This window comes from Ambystoma mexicanum, chromosome 2q, assembly GCF_040938575.1.
Source record: "Ambystoma mexicanum isolate Mex_15411 chromosome 2q, UKY_AmexF1_1, whole genome shotgun sequence".
NCBI lineage: Eukaryota > Metazoa > Chordata > Amphibia > Caudata > Ambystomatidae > Ambystoma > Ambystoma mexicanum.
The window spans coordinates 1,439,617,247-1,439,638,672 of record NC_090924.1 but is presented as its reverse complement, the minus strand read 5'-3'; the positions used below and the strand labels follow the sequence as shown (position 1 = coordinate 1,439,638,672).

The 21,426-nt window shown below is 48.0% G+C and overlaps 1 protein-coding gene across 1 annotated transcript in view; it reads left to right on the top strand.

Annotated features, from left to right (window-relative positions):
- LOC138570244 (E3 ubiquitin-protein ligase TRIM15-like) overlaps positions 1-21,426 on the top strand; it is a 541,749-nt gene that overhangs the window by 122,603 nt on the left and 397,720 nt on the right. Inside the window, exon 3 of the mRNA XM_069648994.1 lies at positions 20,939-21,169. Within this exon, the coding sequence (XP_069505095.1) occupies positions 20,939-21,169 (231 nt within the window). The remainder of the gene's footprint in view (positions 1-20,938; positions 21,170-21,426) is intronic.

The window sequence follows — 21,426 nt, the reverse complement described above, 5'->3', positions numbered from 1 at the left end:
CTATCGAAACATCCGACGCTGGTCAAGACAAGAAAAACAACCGTCCAAAGACTCCTGCGACAGAACCGTTGCGGCCTTGGAAGGCTGCTCAGGCTTCGGCCCACACAGTAGGGAGAGAGGGGTGAGGTCATTTATAATGTGTAAATGCCCCTTTTCTTACACTACACTCACATTCGCCGAGCTGCCGCTTCTTTTCGTTATCGACAAGACCCCCTTTAAATTTTGCCCCAATTGCAACCGAAAATGTTCGTGGATCGATAATCACCCAGTTTGTAATGTGTCTCCCTAGAGACCACGTTGAGGGTTCTTGTTGAGCGTGTAGGCTCTTCAAGCCCAAGACTTTAAAGGACCGATCTACTAAACGCTGGGCCCACTACGCCAGGCAGCTAGAGGCCATGGAAGTAGAAGGGGCCTTCAGCGACGGCAGCAATGCTGCAGTTTCTGATGGCGAAGGCGATGGGGTAACTTCAAAAACCCAAGTGCAGGCCCCCGACCCTGGAAGACAGGCCGGCTGCCTTGTTATGGGGACAACACCCGGCAGCGAAAGCACTATCACCTTAACTTCCACTAAGAACACAATCCAAGTCCGAGACTAGACACACGTGTCGAGCAGACAGCAACGCATGACGTCCAGGGAAAGGTCAGTTGAATCTCTGTCCTCTGGGCACCCTCGTTCAAGATCGCCATCGAAGGACGGCACCTATATTGTGCGAAACACTCCCACGAGGAACGATCGTCCGCAGACGAGGATCCGGTTCAGCCCGCAGCTGAAATTCAACGCTCTACGTCAATTCACATTCTAGACCACAAGCAGTCAGAAAAACACACTTCGGGGGCCAGGGCAAAGAGAGGGAGTCCAAGAAAAAGACCTCTAAGACCCCTCATAGGGATAAGACCCCTCATAGGGATAATACCCCTCATAGGGAGAAATCACAGGAGGGAAGGCCCACTCCTAAGAGTGCACAACCATTAACACATGGTTCTTTGACTTCTGCCCTAAAAAATAAATTCCTCCTTCTCTACTTCCTCCAACACCTGAGGATTTAGGGCATCCTTCTTAGCCACCAGTCCACCCTAGTTCTGCCCAATGGTCGGCTGAAGATATAGACTGGATCATGAAGAGGATGTCCTTCATGGCCAATTTCTATGAAAAAGACCCTGCCTATTTTAATAGCTACCACTCCACACCCCCCACTGCAGCCCCCTCAGGATCGCAAATTACTGCTCAACCCCCTGCTAAGAAGTCTTGCACCGAGGATCCAGTGCAAGCCACAGTCATTGACCTCTATGACCCGGACTCAGACCATGAAGACCTCTCTATTCAAGAGGCAGCACACCCTTATTACGGGGATGATGCAGCAGAACCTTATTATGCCGATAATGAGGTTGATTCCCGAGTCAAATATGTATGGCATGGATTCTCCTGTTAATCACCGCCCCCCCCTGGTCACTGATTCACCCATTGACAATCAATCCATGTTAAATGAAGTACTAGTCAATGTGGCAGAACATTTTCAGATAGCTACACAGGAGGATGAACAGGATAAGGATTTGGTAGACGTACACCTATTAGATAAAAAAAGCTGTTTCTCAGTTTATCCCTCTCCTCAAATCCATTCAGCGAAAGATAGAACCATCGCTGGAGACCCTTAATCTTACGCGGGCAGTTAACCCCTGCATAGAGAAACTGTTTAGACCTGCCCCTTTTGACCCATTATACATCTGGAGACAACTCCAGCCTGATTCAAGAGGGCGGGAACTCCACTAGCTTTCTCCGAGGCCCCGTCTGACAAGGAAAGCAAGAAGCTTTATACTTTGGGCAGGAATGTGGCCTCCTCCGCGGCATCCCAGACCAGAATTGCTAACAATTCTACCCTGTTGACTAGTTACAATTGCCACAAATGGGTTGAGGTCTCGGCCTTACTGTCATCCGCCCCGGAACCACTTAAATCTCAACTAGATCAGGCGGCTGCAGAAGACAGGGCAGTTTCAAGCTGCCTATTGAAGACCAATCTTGATGCCGCGGACCATGCCAGCAGAATAATAGCAGAGGTGACTGTTATCAAGCATCACGCTTGGTTGCGCCAATCGGGTTTTAAAAAAGAGACGCAAGCCACCCTAATTAACATGCCCGTTGAGCCCAATGTGCTCTTTGGCAAGGCCGTTGAGCATGCCCTGAAAACAGCCAAAGAGGAATACGACACTCTTAAATCATTGGGTCAGTTGACTAACAAACCAACTGGACAGAGGGGGAATGGCAACTTTCGTCGCTTTCGCAGCCAAAATACTCAGCGGGGTTCCAATTACAACCAACACCAGGTGACTTCCTGGGGAAACAATCAGGGTCAGTCCTCCCAGAGCTATCCAAGGGCATCGCGTAGATCCTGCAGTCGTGGTAGGGGCAACTCGTCCCAAGGTGGTACTCCACCTCAGAAGCAGTGACATTCCACTTCAGGTGCCCTCCCATGCCTCTCCAGTAGGATGGCGCATTTCCAGCTTCACCCACGCATGGGAGGGAATCACCTCAGACAGATTGGTGCTGTCCACAGTAGCAGGCGGATACTGTATAGAGCTCCTCCAACGACCCCACGACCACCCCCCTTGACGAAAGATACATTCAAAGGAACACCATCGCATCCTCCTCGAGGAGATAGCCACGCTTCTACAAAAGGGCGCCATCGAAGTCGTCCCAGTCAACCAGGTAAACAAGGGTATCTATTCAACTTACTTTCTTGTGCCAAAGAAAGATCTAACAATGCGCCCAGTATTAGATTTGCGCCCTGCAAACAAGTATGTCAAGCCACAAAAGTTCTGCATTACTACGCTATAAGAGGTAATCCTTCTACTAAAAAACGGGGATTACATGGCAAATTTCAATGTTCCCAGTGCACAGAAGATTCTTGCGTTTCAAGATAGCAAGTCAGCACTACGAATTCAAAGTTCTGCCCTTCGGAATAGCTTCTGCTCCATGGGTATTCACAAAGGTACTGGCGGTGGTGGCAGCGCACCTATGCAGGAAGGAAATCCCAGTGTTCCCTTACCTGGATGATTGGCTCATTACAGGGGAGCCCCCCCCCCTAATTTGAAGACAAAACATTCAAAGAACAATCAACCTTGTCTTTCAATTGGGCTTCTCCATCAACGAGAAAAAGTCAAGCCTAGTGCCAAGCACTTCCAAACAGTTCCTAGGAGCTGTCTTAAACACATAAGAGGGGTTACTGCAAATACTGCATTCTCCAGCATGGGGTCTGGCATGGATTCACATGGTCATGAATATTACCCGTCGTCAGGCTGGGAATCCTCAGTAAAAAAAATAAAATCAGTTTCAGTTTTGTTTCTGAACTGTCTTTCTACTAGTAACCAATCACTGGTCTCTGGGTCATACTGCCCCCAGCCAATGACTGCCCTCTACCTAAGCCCCTCCTCTGGCAGCCATATTCAGATTTTTACCGCAAGTTCAAGTGTTGGGGAGTCCTCGTGCTTTAGCTCTCGAGCTTTTACTGCGTTTTGCGTTTTTTCGAAGAGTTTACTCTTATATTTTCGTTCTATCGAGCCTCATGCTCCACCTAGTCTACTTCCGATCAATGGGGACCCGTTTTCGGTACTTTCTACTCCCCTCAAGGGCATCTTTTCATTGAGTTTCCACTTCTCGGAGGATTCCCAAAGATCTTTGAGGCCTACCCCGCGTGGTCATGGCCCAGGGCAAAGGAAGCATGACGCCTGTTGGACCCAAGCTGTTCAGGATCTGCCCTGGATGCGGGCTACAGAACGTCTTTAAGGAGGATGAGCACTCTCGGTGCCTCTACTGCCTTCACGATGACAAATCGCACGTGGAGAAGGACTGTGCGTTTTGTAAGAACATGTCCGAACGGACAATGATGGATCGTCGTACTCGACTTGCCAACTGGCTGGAAGGGAAGAGCCCAGCAGCAGGTGAGAAGAAGAAGTCAGAGCGGTCTTCTAAGACTTTTGAGGGCGCTCCGGCGATGGAGGGCCAAACAAAAGGCAAAGCACTGCGAGTCCGCGGGCACCGGGAGCGCCGATCAGTCGGGCTCCACGGCTGCCAGGCAGGGCGCATTATCACCGACGCCCTCAACCACGAACCAACGCTTTGGCTCGGGGAAGAGGAAATCGGAGAACCCGGGTAATCTTTGGGAGAAGTTCCGGTCGATCCCGACGGAGACAGCCGAGGGGGAGCGAGGCGGTGACCCTCCATCCAAGGTGAAGACCTCAGGCGTACCCAAAGTCGTGAAGGCCCTGATTCACCTGGCTAAGGCCTCGATCGAGGGTGTCATGGCAGCCCTGGCAAAGCCTGCATAGGCCCGCCAGTGGAGACGACCTCTGGGCCTAGAATCCTCTTTTCAGCCCATCGATAAGACCCCCGTGAAATCCCGGGCGGAGAAAGAGGGGGGGGGGCGGTGGCCATTACAGACACAGATACCACCTCTGAAGAGGAGCTGGCTGGCGTTGCCAAGATCCTGAACAAGAAGTTTGAGGAGGTCCGGTCCTACGCGAGGGATCCCAACGAGGCGGACAAAGAAAACGACGGCGGTGCCGACGAGGAACCGCGGGCTGTGGAGGGGACGGAGGATCCTACTCCCTAACCGTCATAACCGGTGCCTATGCCACAAGACAACTCAGGAGCAACCTTGATGGCTATTCAGCCCTTGTGTACGGAGATAAGGACCAGGTTGCCCTTACCTGTAGCGGATGATCCAGCGGAGCCTGGACCGTCGGGAAGCCCACCAAGCAAGCGGAGGAGAACTCATCCCCCTCCTCCTTTCCAGCATTTACAGCCTTCACCTCTTCCGAGCGATGAGACGGGAACAGAGACGGCGACGACGGGGACAGATGACGACGGTGGTGACGACGGAATGCACCTTCCATCACCACCAGCTTTGGCCTCCCCTCCCGACGAAATTGGCTCCTTCCACGCCATGATCGCCAGGGCATCTGAGCTCCTCCAGCTCTGCCCCGAAGAGCAGAAGAAGGAAGGTTTCCTCTACCAACGGCGGGAAGCCAAGAGGAAGACTGTCCTCACAGTTCCATTACTGGACGACATCTGGGACGAGGGGCTGGTGCTCCTGAAGAACCCGTCCACGGCTCCTGCTAAGAGGGACCGGTACGAGAAGAAGTACCGGGTCCCGGACTCCGCCCCATGCGCCTTATGGCACAGCCGTCCCCGGATTCGGTCGTCTCTGCGGTGGCCAAGAAGAAAGCGGCGGGGCGACGGCTTCAACTTCCCCACCGGACAGCGAGGGGAAGGATCTGGATGCCTTGGGAGGGCGGGTCATGTTGGCGGCGACGACTATTAAAGCGGCCAACGCCCTCGCGGTTGTGGCACGCTATGACAGGGACAAGGCATTTGCCTTCGTCGGCGCGGCTGGCTCAAGGCAACCGACTTCTGCCAGGACGTGCAGACCAGGGTTCTGGACATGCCCTTCGATGGGAACGACCTGTTTGGCAAGACAGTGGACGAGTCACTGCAGGCCATCAAGACGGACACAGAGACGGCTCGGGCCTTGGGTTTTCTTCAACAACGACGGACGTCAATTCGGAACTCTGGAGGCAAGCAAGGTGCCTCCCAAGGATTCAGCAGCGGTTCCTCTTCGTACCGCCAAGCGGCCCGCTCCTCGTCGCAGGAAGCCTACAGAGGACGCGGAAAGACAGGAGGATCTCATCGTTGTCGCCAAAGAGGCCAAGGCGGCAAGGCCGCGGCTAAGCAGGACTGAACCGGCCATGGCGTCGGGCCCCCACCCAAGCACCCCGGTGGGAGGCCGCCTGGCGTAATTTGCCAGCGTGTGGGAGTCCATCTCCACAGACCCTTGGGTGCTAGATGCCCTTGCCCGTGGGCACACCCTGGAATTTCAGAGAAGGTGTCCCCGTATACAACCCGTGGCCAGGAAGGAAATCCACATCCCACAACTTCTTCTGGAGGTACGAGCGATGCTAAGGAAGGGAGCCATAGAACTCGTCCTAAAAAGGCTCCGGAGTGTACTTGCGGTACTTCCTCGTCTGGAAGAAAGACCGGCGGTTGGTGACCCATCCTGGACCTTCGTCGTCTAAACCAGTATACCAAGTCTCAGAAATTCCAGATGGTCACCGTCCAGCAGGTGCTGGGACAGCTGGAGGGAGGCGATTTCCTATCGTCGATGGACTTGGAGGATGCCTACTTCCACATCCCCATTCTAAAGGGACATCTCAAATTCCTACGATTCATGGTCCAGGGGCGGCACTACCAGTTCAAAGCCCTTCCCTTCGGATTTAAGTCGGCGCCCAGGCTATTCACCAAGTGCCTGGCACCAGTGGATTCACGTCTACCCCTACCTAGATGACTGGCTCATCCGAGCAAAGTCAAAGGAACTCGCCGTTGATCACACAGCAAAGACCGTCCAACTGCTCACGGATCTGGGATTCTTGATCAACTTTGCGAAATCCCACTTGGTACCGTCGCAAGTCGCTCTGTTCCTGGGAGCCAGACTCGACACAGTGGCGCGATTGGCCTCCCCGTCGGAGGAAAGGATGAAGGCCATCCTGGGTAAGGTGCAACGGCTGTCGCCCATGGAGGTGGCCAGGGTGAGATCCATCAAGTCCCTACTCGGCATGATGTCGTCGTACATCTCGTGCGCCTATGCAGGCCGCGGATGCGACCACTGCAGGAGTTCCTCGACGCCCGTTGGATGCAAGCGGCGGGCAGTTTCGAGGACAGGATCTCACTCGACGTGACTTTCCATCAAGCGATCCAGTGGTGGGGCACCTGCGCGCATCTAGCGGCGGACATGGACTTCCAGACCCCGGCACATCAGGAAACGGTGACGACGGATGCTTCCCTGGAGGGATGGGGAGCGCACACCGGAGATCTCTATGCAAGAGGCCTTTGGCTCCAGGAGGAGAGGTCCCTGCGCATCAATGTCCTGGAGCTCCGAGCCGTGTTCTGGGCCCTCAGGTTGTTCCTTCCGTCGCTCAAGGGCAAGGTGATAAGGATCTTCACCGACAACACCACCATAATGTTTTACATCCAGAAGCAGGGGGGCACCAGATCCCCAGCCCTATCCAAGGAAGCGCATGATTTGTGGCATTGGGCCGTCACCCAAGGGATGTTTCTGGTCCCCTTCCATCTGGCAGGAATAAAGAACACCGTCGCTGACTCGCTCAGCAGGAAGCTGCGCTCGTGCCACGATTTCGGAGCTGCGGCAGGATCAAGTGGATCTCCTATTTTGACAATGGTGCAATCCCCAGACCGACCTGTTCGCGACGGCGACGAACGCCAAGTGCCGGAGGTTCACCAGCAGGTTTCCCCAGCCGGGCAGCATGGGCGATGCCTTCTCATTCCCCTGGGATGGCCTATTCCTGTATGCGTTGCCATTGCTGCTGCGACTCATCAGTCAACTCAGACGGTCCCGGTGCAGGATGATCCTCGTTGCACCAGCGTGGCCGAGGGAGATTTGGTTCCCGGACCTTCTGGACATGTCAGCATCCCCCCAGTCAAACTGCCGACGGACGCGATCTTCTCGCCAGAGGAGGAGGCGCCATCCTCCACCACGACCCGGGGTCACTGAAACTGCAGGCCTACCTCCTGCAGCACTAGAGTTCAGAGGGTACGATATCCCTGTGGACTGCAAGGAGGTGCTTGCAAAGGCCAGGGCGTCCTCGACTCTCAAGTGCTATGGACACAAATGAAAGGGCTGCTACGTGGAGGTCGACGCACACCTTCACGAGATTCTACTGCATCGACCGAGATTCCAGGGAGGAGTCCAGGGTCGGCCAGGCAGTGCTGCGCAACCTGTTCGCCTGAAGGTGGGCCTGGTGAGCAGGTAAGAGGTGCTTAATGTTGGGTTGATGAAATGCTTAATGTTGAGCCTTGCCACCTGCCGTGGTTGTGCGTTTGTGTACTGCTATGTATTCTTATATTCATGAGCATGTGAATCCATGCCAGACCCCATGCTGGAGAAGGGACAAGTTACTTATCTGTAACTGTTGTTCTCCAGCATGAGTCTGACATGGATTCACATGCAAACCTTCCTCCTACCCATCTGCGGCTCTTCTCTTGGTCCTACTGCCACTTTACGTGCTACCAAATCTGAAGATGGCTGCCAGAGGAGGGGCTTAGGTAGAGGGCAGTCATTGGCTGGGGGCAGTATGATCCAGAGAACAGTGATTGGTTACTAGTAGAAAGACAGTTCAGAAACGAAACTGATTTATTTTTCTTTACCGAGGATTCCCAGTCTGACGACAGAGGAATATTCATGAGCATGTGAATCCCTGCCAGTCTCATGCTGGAGAACAACATTTACAGGTAAGTAACTTGTTCCTTATCAGGCCGGCCGCCAGATAAGGGTGCGCAAAGCTATGAGATTGCTAGGCATGATGACATCTTGCATTTACCTGGTTTCTCATGCGCGCCTGCACATGCGACCCATGCAGGAGTGGTTGGCGAAACAGTGGTCTCTGGCAAGTGGTCAGTGGGACGATCTAGTGGTCATTTCGCCAACACTTGTACAAAATCTTCGCTGGTGGACAAAAGGAAAATCTGCTGAAGGGGAAACCCTTCTACAACCCAGAGATACAGGCGATTGTCACGACGGATGCCTCTCTATCGGGGAGGGAGGCTCACTGCCTTCACCACGCAGCTCAGGGTCTGTAGTTTTGCACGGCAGCTCAGAACCACATCAATCTACTAGAGCTTCTGGCAGTATTCAAAGCCCTTCAGGCATTGGAATCCCATTTAACGAACCAATCTGTGCAAATCCTGTCAGACAGCACTACAGCGATGTTTAATATCAACAAACGGGGGCACACGTTCTCCAAATCTGTCCAGACTTGCGCAGCAAATTTGGAAATGGGCACTCAAATGGAAGATGTTCCTATCGTCACAACATGTTCCAGGGGAACTCAACTCTCTAGCAGACTAATTGAGCAGAGATCCCCTACCAGAGGAACACGAGTGGCGTCTACACGGAAACGTCGTAGAACACCTCTTCTCTCAATGGGGTTTCCCAACAATAGACTTGTTCGCTACAAGCTAAAAACGTCAATGCCCAGACTTCGCGTCCAAATTCCCCCAGCCAGGCTCCAAGGGGATCGCCCTATGGATGAACTGGTCAGGGAAATTTGCTTACGCTTTTCCCCTCCAACACCTCTCATGAGTAAAGTAGTGAACAAGATCCACAAGGAAGCGATGACACTCATCCTAGTTTCTCCTATGTGGGCAAGTCAACCATGGTATCCACATCTGCGCAAACTGGCGATGTGCGATCCCATGAAACTCCCGTGCCCGTACAATCTACTCACTCAGCACGAGGCACTAACAGTGCACCCGCAGCCTCACTCAGTGAACTTGGCAGCATGGCTCCTGAGGTCATAGAGTTCGGACATCTTTACCTGTCACAGCGATGCATGGATATCTTAAGAGTCAAGAAAACCAAACACTAGGCACGGTTACATTGACAAATGGAGGAGATTCATAATTTGGTGCCAGTCTAAACATGTTATCGCCATAGAATGTACTCCTTCCCACATTCTAACTTATATGCTCCATTTGCTAGATGCAGGGTTAATATTCAACTCCCTAAAGGTCCACCTGGCGGCTTTGTCCGCCTACATCACTTCCCATAATAAGGTCTCATGGAGGAAAGTACCTGTCATCAAAGCATTCATGGAAGGAATAAAGACTCCATCCTCCAATTTCAAACACGCCGCCAGGATGGGATCTCAACATTGTACTCGCTAACCTCATGGGGACCCCCTTTCGAGCCGATGCACAAGTCTAGTCTCAAACACCTGACTTGCAAGACTGTCTCCTTAATGGATATCACTTCCATAAGAAGAGTTAGTGAAATACAAGCATTGTCAGTGCAGGATCCTTTCTTTGTTGTACACAAAGACAAGCTGGTTTTACGTACTCACCCTAGGACCTCCCCTAAATTCATCTCCAAATTTCATGTAAACCAGTCAATTGAGCTACCAGCTTTCTTCCAGGAACCCAACAGCTCAGCTGAGGTAAGACTCCACACACTGGATGTTTGGAGGGCGGCCCTCTACTATGTATACAAGACCAGACAGCTTAGAAAAACAGATCAACTATTTGTCTCCATAGCGCCAGGCAGAGAAGTTGACCGCATTTCAAAAAATTCCATCTCTAGGTGGATAGTGAGATGTATAAAACTGTGCTATTCCCTATCAAATAAAACACTGCCTTTTACGCCCATGGCTCATTCCACAAGAGGCACAGGAGCCTCCCTGGCTTTCATTGCAAATGACCCTTTAGACAGTATTTGCAAAGCAGCTACATGGAGCTCTGTACATACTTTCACTCAGCACTACTGCACTGACACTCATTCCAAGACAGATACACAAGTGGGACAAACGGTTCTTAGACATTTTTTCGCTCATGAACCTTCTCACATCCCACCTCCTTCTTCTAACACTGCTTGCTAATTGATGCACAGCAAGTGATCTAAGCAGATTCCACAAGCCTCGGAAGGGATACATTACTTACTGTAATTGTATTTCTGATGCTTGTATCTGCTTTGATTCACATGCGCCCCCCTTCCTCGCCTCAGAGAGAAGACGCATGGATGCTTATGAGCTTGTCTGATACGTATGTGCTTGGATACAACTGTACTCACGCTACACCTTTTACTACCTCATGTCAGAGAAAAAACAATCTGGGGGATACCTACGCGTGAGGGATCGTGGGTACAGTGGATGTCACACTAGGGATAGTATTACTGGCATGCACTGTCGACGTCCCTTTTCGAGTTTCGAAAACAACAACTGTAATACTCTGCAGCTTCCACTAGATGCCGGCCTATGCACAGCATGTGAATCTAAACAGATACAAGCATCAGAATTATGATTACGGTGAGTAATGTATTAGACTATATATGGAGCTTGTGGATCTGCTTAGATCACATGCATAGTCCGACATCTATTGGAAGTCGCAGAGTATTTGCAAGATTTGTTTTCGAAACTCAAACGGACGTCGTCAGGACGTGTTTAGTAATGCTATCTCTAGTGTGACATGTACTGTACCCATGGTCCTTCATGCGTTGAGCTCCCTCGGATTGTTTTTTTCTGCCATCGAAGTCGGTCGCAAATGCAGAGTTCTCTTCCAGGCTGATGCATTTGATTAACTAAAGTTGTAATTGTAGACTTTCTTACTTTACTTTTGTTTGTTCGCGTCGCCGCACGTCTGCTCAACCACTGGAATGGCTCCTGACAAACATCCACATCGCCGGAGACTGATCGATCGACCAGACGTGGCCTTTACAGGCCTCTTCAGGCTTCGGCCCATTACAGTAGCGAGAGAGGGGGATGTTCTTTATACTGACCTCTTTTGAGAATGTTAATTCCATCAACCCCTTTCTTCTATTTTGACCCATCTGTCCTTTTTAAAATATAATGGACAAAACCCCATTTAAATGTTTCCCTGCCTGCCACCATAAATTCCTGTGAAGGACACACACACCGAGTGTGCAATCACTTTCTCCCGAGGGTTCAGGCCGAAAAGCATTGTAAATCCTTTCAGCTTTTCCAGCCTAAAACCCTTAAGGATCGGCAGATGAAACGCTAGGCCGCTCATGCTATGCAGGCCGAGGCCTCCATAGACGTTACGGAAGACTCCACCGAAGGCAGTTCCAGGGGTCATGAGTGACGCAGAGGGCGAACCGGGTCCATCGGAACCCCAAGTGCGCGCCCTCGACTCCAAGGCACACACAAACGCAAACCCACTAACACATACCCCACGGCCGACTCTCGACGGCATTGTCGACCGTCGAAGCCCATGCGGTGAGCAGGGATAAAGCCTCTGGTTCCTCACTGTCCTCTGAGCCATCGCGCACGGTTTCGCCTCATGGCTGTTCCCAAAAACCAAAACCGAAGATCGGTTTTGAACCGCTTATAAAAAGGCCCTCCTTTCGCGCGCCGAAGAACGTGCGGGCAAAAGGCATTTTGGCATCACCAAAGAAACCGCTGATAATACAAGCCATGATTAAGAAACACATCAGTGCTTCACTATTTAAAGCAAGGTGACCGAAAAAACACAACATTTTGATGCCCTTGACCCCAAGAGACAATGAAGTTGGCAGCTTGGCTCCTGAAGTCATAGAGTTTGGCCCCTTAAACCTTTCCACAAAGGTGTATGGATATCTCTTAAAGAGGCATGGAAACCCAACACCAGGCATTGCTATTTTAAAAAGTCGAAATGATTTGTGATAGGGTGCATATCACAATCACTAAATCCGTTAGAATGTTCTCCAGCTAACATTCTCCACTACGTGCTTCACTTACTAGACTCCGGCCTAGTATTCAGTTCCTTAAAGGTTCATCTGCCGTCCCTGTCGCTTACACCACTTCACAGAACAAGATGTCCTGGTGGAAAGTCCCTGTCATTAAGGCATTCATGAAAGGGGTAAAGCGGCTATACCCCCTAATTTCCAACCCTCCTCTGGGTTGGTATCTCAATGTTGTGCTCTCCAAGCTCATGGGTCCACCCTTCCAGCCTATGGACAAGGCCCGCCTAACACATCTTACCTAAAAAACTGCATTCCAGCTAGTTATCCCCTCCATAAGACAAGTCAGTGAGCTACAGGCTTTGTCTGTACAAGACTCATTTTTCATTATACACAAGGACAAGGTTGTCCTTCAAACACATCCTAGGTTCTCACCTAAGTTCATTTCAAAGTTCCATGTAAACCAATCCATAGAACTTCCCACCTTCTTTCAAAATCCATCAAACTCAGCAGAAAGAAGCCCCCATACACTTGATGTACGGAGGCCGGTCTTGTACTATGTGAACAAAACAAAACCCCTAAGGAAAACAGACCAACTCTTTGTTTCCATAGCGCCTGGTAGAGAAGGCGATCACGTATCCAAGAACGCCATCGCCAGATGGATAATCGAGTGCATACAACTCTGCTATTCCCAATCCAACAAGGTTCTACCAGTCACACCAAGAGCACACTCTACCAGAGGTACAGGAGCTACCTTAGCTTTCATTGAAAATGTCCCTCTGGATGCCATCTGCAAACTGCCACATGGAGCTCCATCCATACGTTCCCACAGCATTATTGCATTGACACACACTCTAAAGCAGATTCACAGGTGGAACAAGCGGTCTTAAAACATCTCTTTGCCGCTAACTTCCTACCTACTTCTCCAGACACTTCTTGCCAATCTATGCATGTGATCTAAGCAGATCCACAAGCTCCAAAAGGGATACATTACTCACCGTAATCGTATTTCTTGTGCTTGTATCTGCTTAGATTCACATGCGCCCACACTTCCTCCCCTACTGGAGTAGAAGGTGCATGGATGCTTACTGGTTTATCACTGTTTCTGCTTTATCATATCTGTACTCGCGCTACACTTCATGCAACCTCATGTCGGAAACAAACAATCTGAGGGACCTCGACACGTGAAGGACCATGGGTAAATTACACATCACACTAGGTATAGTATTACTAAACATGCCCTGTCGACGTCAGTTTTCGAGTTTTGAAAACAAATCCTGTAATACTCTGCGACTTCCACTAGATGTCGGACTATGCAGAGCATGTGAATCTAAGCAGATACAAGCGCCAGAAATACGATTACGGTGAGTAATGTATCCCATAGAGACGTTTTCTGCACAATTCAGTCCTGGATGGCGATCCGCAACCTTTGCCTCAATGATGAGAAGACAGAGTTACTCATTTTAGGCTCACCGTTCGCCTAAAAACCCTCAACCCTCCTACGCTTCCTTCATCCTTGACGGCTCTACCATTCCTGTCCTCAAACATGCCAAAACCCTGGGGGTCTACCTTGACATACTAACCATGATGAGGTATGTCAATGCTCTACCATCCGCTAGCTCCCACACCGCAAAACTCATTTCATTAAGCAGACAATTCTTGAACCCAAACAATTGCCTCAAGCTATCTAGAGACATCATCCTGAGAAAACTAGACTATTACAATGCCCTTTTCAAGGGCACATCCACGTCCAACCTAGCTAAGTTGCAGCTAATTCAAAACAAAGTCCTGCGGCCGCGCCTGGGCTTGCGCAAATAGGACCATATTTCTGCTACCCGCTGAGAAGTTCTTTGGCTACCAAAAAATCTCGGATTGACCTCAAAATTGACGATATCTTAACCACTGAACCACAAAGAAAAAGCCCTGCTGCTCACTCCGCTCCTCCAACCAGCTTACCCTAGCGGTCCCACGCTAAAAACTTACCAGAGCGGGGGACAGGGGGGCGGGACTCCCTACCTCCACACCTGAGAAATGAGCCCTCCTACTCGGCATTCAAGAAACTGTTGAAAACTTGGTTATTCAATAAGTATGACTAACACTGCAAGTATGAACTGTGTCCTACTTTGTCCGGACCTCCTGATTCTATGACCTGTTAAGCTTTATTCTGTTACTACTTGTCAGGCAGAATCCTGTGTAGTGCCCTTAGGGACCACTACACACAATTAAGACTACAAGTGGTAATACAAGTTTACCTTTGGTACAAGCCTGTACTACTATGTTAAAGTGGTAGCAGTAGGGAAGCAGCCAGGCTTATCTCAAGAGTATATGAGCAGTAGCAGAGATTACACAAAGGGATCACAATTACTGTGACTCAAGCAAACACTGACTCAAGGTTTCAGGTAAAAAATATAAGTACATTTATTTTTAAACTGTTTGTTATAAACACAACACTTCTATTAATTCAAAACCACACGTAAAATATACTACAACCAACCAATTCGCTTTGTACGGTATAACTTCAAGGTAAGTACCCTATGTTTTAACGGACCGGTGTTGTGAAACAAAAGACGTTACCGGGAATACATATGCGATCACTTTTTGACAGTAATGACAGTTCGGTCTTACTAAAGAACGCGTATCCGCGGCAAGAAATGTTACTGGGGCAAAAACACACTTAGCACCTGAGTTACCCAGAGAGAGTTGGGGCAAAATCATAGGCAATACTTTTGTCAAGGCAGACAGAATCAGAGAACACTCGTGGCAAGGCATAAATTAGTTTTAAAAAATGGATTAGCAGAGTTTGCTAATTCAATTTTTCTTGATTAGCAAACAAACCCATTTGATTAGCAATTTTGTACTAATGTTTTTAATGCCACCAGAAGATACTTGCACCCAAGGTATAAAATACCAACAATACAGCAGTTTTGTATAGTGCTGAAGTAAGACATTAGTGAGAGAAGTCAGGCCTTGCAAATTCTTTCTGCAAAATGCTGCATGTCACGACAAACCAACTTTAGTTTGGCACACTGCTGCCACCCAGAGGCCAGCCATGCACAGTGAAACCTGTATTTGACATTTACTGCAAACAAGTAAAGTTTAAATTAAAGTTTACAACATCCCTTGCAAATAGTACTCGCCCTTCTTAAAATCTACTCTACTATGCGAGTGGTCAAAACTGATTTGCGAGCCCTGGATGAGTGTCTGTAATAAGGTTAGCTGCATGAATGGACACAAATAAATAGATATATGATAAAAAGGCTCTGAAAACAATTTGACCAGCTCACTCTACTGCAGGTGCAAATATATAATGCAATCATAATCATGGAGCCAAGTGAGTTCTGGAGGCCCACTTCAGTGTACAGTTTTGCAGTAGATATGTAGATGTACAGACTGGATGAAACTATTGATCGCTACTTTAAGTAAATATCAAGTTAGCTTTGTGTATTCATTATGTAAAAGACTAAGCAGAGTGGATGGCGTAGCAGGCAGAGAACTGGGCAAACTAGGCAGAATATTGTAGTTTGCGGCCATCTCACTTTCAGGGTACCGTGTATAAACCAACATGGTAAGATAGAATGTCAAGGGGTATGGGATCAGCTCATGGTTTGAGCACCAGTTGCAAGCTGTATGTAACCAGCAGGCGACAGTGCTAGGTTTGCAATCAAAGCATTTGGCCGCATGGTCATGTACATTTTCAAGTGTCCACTCGTCGATATGATGCATCTTTCCCAACAAAATTTAAATCTAGTTGAAATGAGCTTTAGATACACTTAACTGTAAAGCATGGAGACAGCGCAGTGTTTTACAGTAGCAATACTGTAATTATGCATTATGTAACCTATTGCATTTTTAGAAAAGGAATTGAAAGCCTTTTGTAATAAAAATAAAAAAATAACGCATACTGGTCTTTGGCAGACAGGATACAGTTAGCTTAATAACAGTATTATCACGATTATTTCTGGTTTGCTATTATTTGAAAAATAAAATGTGTGTAGCACTCCCACACAGGCCATTTGGCACATGAGTGAAGGGGATGATTACTGCAGCACTCTCTCCATTAGCCCCTTTGAACTTGCAGTGAACATAGAAAAGAGGGTGGAGAGAGCTTGAACAGGGTAACTTAAATAGCTGACTTTGCTACACAAGTGCCAATTTAATTAGCAAACCTACAGAATTGCATAGCAAATTGCTCTGCGACACTGCTTATTTTATGCCTTGAATGGACAGAAATTCGAGAGTCAATAGGCTAGAGCCAGTGTCAAGTGGAACTGGGTTCCTGTTGTCGAGGATGACACAGGCAGACAGTTCAAGATTCAACATAGCCAGGAGTACTTAGATATTGTCAAATGAGGAAGCAGAAGTTATATGAAGGAGGGAAGATAAGGGCAAGCCTTGTAGGAGGAGAACAAGGGATTCACCCGATTTCCTCAAGCAGAACACAGTACCTTATTCAATGAAGAAGCTGGGGCCATGGCAGTTGTTCCTGGTAGTTTCCTGCAGACCCACGGTTCCTGGAGCTTCGGCAAGAAGGAGGACGTCTGGAAGGGTCTGCACCACACAGGGCTGAAGCCGGCAGCAGCGACGGTGAATAAAAGGTACGCTCCTTAAAAACAGGAGAGGCTCTTCAGATGGCTATCCGGACCACTACAGCAGTGTGCAGCAATTTCGACCACGAAGAGGATCCCCTGGCTGTAGAAGATGATCTGGTTATCCCCACCAAGCTCAAGGGAAGAAGACTTTGGACTGGATCTTCTCTGGTCGTCGAAGGGTAGATAGCTTAGGACTGCAGCAGGGCTTCATCGGGACGGGATAGTTGCAGCACCGACTTCTTCTCCGCTTCTCTTCGGTTCCTTGTAGTTCCAGTGGCGACTCTGACTTCCAGCCCAAGAGTCCTGCCTTTTATGCGAAAATCCCCCATTCACACAGCCTGGCTGTCAATCACGCAGCAGGGGGGTTGAATAGCCCGGACAACCACCTCAGCCAATCATGGCAAAGTGCGACTTGGGCTTCCTAGATATCCTGTGCAGGGGGTGACTACACCCCTCTCTCACATTCAGCCCACCTAGACACCAAGGTGCCTAGAGGAGGGCTTCTTGGCAGAAGGCCGCCAAAAGACAGTGAACAAAGAAGGCAAACCTGGTTTGCCACGCAAAGTAAAACACAAGAAGGACTTTAACAAAAAAGAAATGCCGAATAAACCCGACCGGAGCCAAAATAAAAAGTATTTGGTCAAGCGGCTTTAAGTTCGAGGCTAATATAATAGCCTAAAACAATATCACGTTTATATAGTATAATTGCGGTAGAAATGTTAGGGTAGATACTACTGCCACCAGCCAAGTCTAAATGTTAAAAGAGTGAAACAATGCTCTAGGAGGTACAGAAAAAAGGGGCTACGAAGTAACCCTTTCCAATACTCCATGTAAGATGAGGGTACTGGATCTGTGGTTAAATGACTATGTAAAGTTAATGGCAACTTTACCCTTTTCTGGGGGACAGTAGTCAGTCGGTTGGAAGTCTAAAAGATAACCCTGTGTCACTGCACTGAAGGTGCTGTGTAACACACAAAAGAAGGGGGATACTGAAGTGGTGTACTCCAGAGCCCACAATCAAAAAAACAGATGAAATACACATGGCAAAACATTGGTAAGAGTGGGGGAAAAGCTCACACTCTTACCAAGTAAAAAAAAATAACTCCAGAAATCCAGCAAAGCTGCTAAGGGACTCACTATGTAAGGGAAATTAGCAATTGAATGAGAATTCTCCCTAACACTATTCTGGACAAACGCTGTGATACCTGTGGGTATGGGCGTCACTCAATTGTCAAAATAAAATATATTCATGAAAAACGCGACTTTCATGTACCAGAGCGCACTGCCTACTTGTGGGGCTGTGGGTGCCAAGGGTTGAGAGAAAGCCTCTCATGTAAACTAAAACCAACGGTCCAACCAGCAAGCCGTGATCCACTCCTGAGTGGCTTGTCTTCCAGATAAAATGCCCAGGCATTCCTTTGGATAGGAAAGTGCTAGACTTTGCAGAACTCATGATTATGCAAGTAACGTTTGCTGGTTCAGGTACATCACAAAAATAGTTTTTCTAGACTGGCCTACCCTTTAATCATGATAATCCATTAATATTGAACATCAGTAACATTGAAATATCTTTGCTTAACAACCTTTATTGCAATTTGATGGTGCAGAAGCTTGCAGTTCGTATGATTCATTTTGGGCTCACCATTCTGTGTCCGGAAACAAAATCTTTTTTAGGTAAAAAGGCATGTCTAGTTTAGATGGAACCAGGCAAGGTGGTGTGGTTATTTCATTCCACTTAGGGGTCTTAGGCTTGACGCTGAGGGCTGCTTAGTGGTAGAGGTTTATGTTCATGCATGCTTATAGAAACTATCACACATGTACTGTATTCATGGCCAATTTTTGTACATTTGCGATTATACTGGCTCAGGGCACTCCTGAAAGGTTTGTGGCAGCTGCTTTGCAACTTTGCAAATCAAGCTCAAATAGAACAATCCAATTTGCACTTGCAGAATTTGTACGTAGAGTGTGGAATCTATGCTAGTAAACACATGGGGTTCTACTTGCATGCAACTTAAAGTACCTGACTTTGACTCACTGATACAGTAACCCCCTTACCTTCCAAACAACCACCTGGAGAGACAGAGGTGCATTGGAAAAGCGAGTGGGATGGGACTGTCTGGGGTGTGCAGAATAAAGTAGGTCACTGCCACTGGAGGAGAGAAGTACTGAAGAGACCCTGAATATGAAAAGATGGCTTTGTTGGGGAGTATAGTAACACTGAAGAATAAATCCAACGCCCAAACGTGCCCGAAAATACAAGCTGTGAAAGTCCCTATAAAAAAGACACAAAGCAAAAGGGAGCGTCATTGCACATAGAAAGCTTCCAATGTAGGCCAAAGAAAATACCAGTAGTTATGCATCAGCGAGTCATAATGCACACATCATGCAGTTAAACATAACCCTATGTGCCTAATAAATACAGTAGCATTTAACAGTAGTCAGGAAATCATTGAGGGGGACACTCCTAATGATAGTACATAACAATGACCCTTAACACTAAGCGAGTACATAAACTAGGTAGGCCTCAAGACACGGTTAGCCAGTTCTGAAGCATGAAAACCCTCACCCCCTCAGCAGAGAATATCGGCAAGACCCTTGCAACAAAGAGCACACATACCAAGATGTAATTTTCCACACTAAGACAGAATGCTGTGCAGCGATTGGTTGAGACAAGCGGTTAATGGGGCGAACATGGTCCCAGGCCTGAGTTGCGGTAGTGAGGTCATGAAAAGTTGCAAAGAGATATCAGACCCCAGAACTAGAGGACAAACACTGCATGTGGATTGTCCAGAAAATATCAGCTTAGCCGAGTTCCCAGACTTATGTTTAAAAAGCATAATACAACTTATATCCCTAGCAAGAACATCAAAAGTATCCTAGTGAAGGTCACCAGCTGGTGGGACTTGAATAATAAACAGAGACGCGTATGCACAGTAAGACAGAATGATCAAGGAACAGCACTGCCCTCTGTAGGAAATATATCACTGAAAGAGCTCCAATTGCTAAGCAATGAATCCCACACACACCATCATTACACATAGCATGGAATCAGTCAAATATCAGTGACTTCTATAGCTGCCTATGAACAATCCTTACAGCACATACACGATATTAATGAAAAGCATGTGTATCCTATTGGAAGTTGCATACATAGATATTTATGACAGTAGGAGAATAAAGTGTACAAGCAACTAAGCCCCCAGCTCATAGGGTCAGAGGCAGGTCAAATGGAGACATGAGGAAGGAAGGAGAAGCAAGTAATGTTTCCAACGACGAGTTGCAACGTTCAACTGATGATGAACAGTTCACAAATTACACAGTGCCAACCATTTAGGAAAAGGATGTAAATGTTTTATATTTTCAGTGTCACACTGTCACATCACACACTCTAATTGGTTGAAATCTACTAAGTCACTCACTCCATGAATACTCCTCTCAGAACAGCCAATCAAATTAAGTCTAGGCGATACAAAAGAAGAGGCATAACCGCCAATCAACAGCATGATAAAGGAGATGATCTCAATGCTAATTAATACACTGACCTGTCACCCCGGTCACAAGGCTAGCATAAGGCAATAGGGCTATGTAGTGTATAGATTCACATGTAGTGCAGAAAACGAGGCCCAATCACAGGCCTGAAAAGTGTAATAATTTGTAACATTTGTTGTCATTTCTCTTCTGTAATTTGCTATAAAATCAGCGCTTTTATGGCACCATGTTGAATGACTTTTGATATTTCCCCGACCTAGGTCGTGCTGTAATAAATCTTTTACCTTTCTCATATCTCGTGCATTATTTAGTGGCTTTTGGTTTGATTTCTATTATCGATTTTGGACTTTCTGTACAGCCTGGTAGGAAACCAGAGCATTGAAGGGTCTCAAATGTGAGGGTTTGCCAAGCTAATTGTATAGTATCATTTTAGGCAGCCACAACAACCAATGATGAACACTGGCTTGCATCTTGATAAGTAATGTCACCTGACAGGCTGAGTAGGAAGCACACAGAGGATAGCACCGGGCTGGAGATCACAGAAAACACATTTATTTCATGTAGTCATTGTTAAATATCTTGTGATAAACTCCAGAATAATAACACCATTTCTGTTGTTCCTAACAGGACAAGTTGGTAGCCGAGAAGCATAAAACTCTGGCTGAGTTTGAAGGAATGCATCAACTACTGAGAGATCAAGAGCAGACAATTCTCAGGAAACTAGAGGAGATGGAAGTGAAATTGAGCCAGGTTGAAAAAGCCAAGGTGACCAAACTATCCCTCCAAATATCCTCTATCGGTGCCCTGATCACAGAGATAGAGGCGGCGTGCAAGCAGCCAGCAGAGGAGCTACTGAAGGTGAGAAACTACATGTTAGGACCACCACTCCAAGGAACAGCTATGTTAATGGTCTTAGACCCTAAGAACCTGCATTCTTTCCAAACAGACTCTAGTAGAGTGGTCCATTCAGTGAGATGCCCATACAGTGAGATGAAGATGGAACATTACCCCTTTGTTCCCCTTCCTTGACACAATCTTGTCTGCAAATGTAGGAAATGCTCATTGTCCCAGATCCCCAGCCCTGCTTGACAGTTCCCCACTACCCTTGCTTCTGT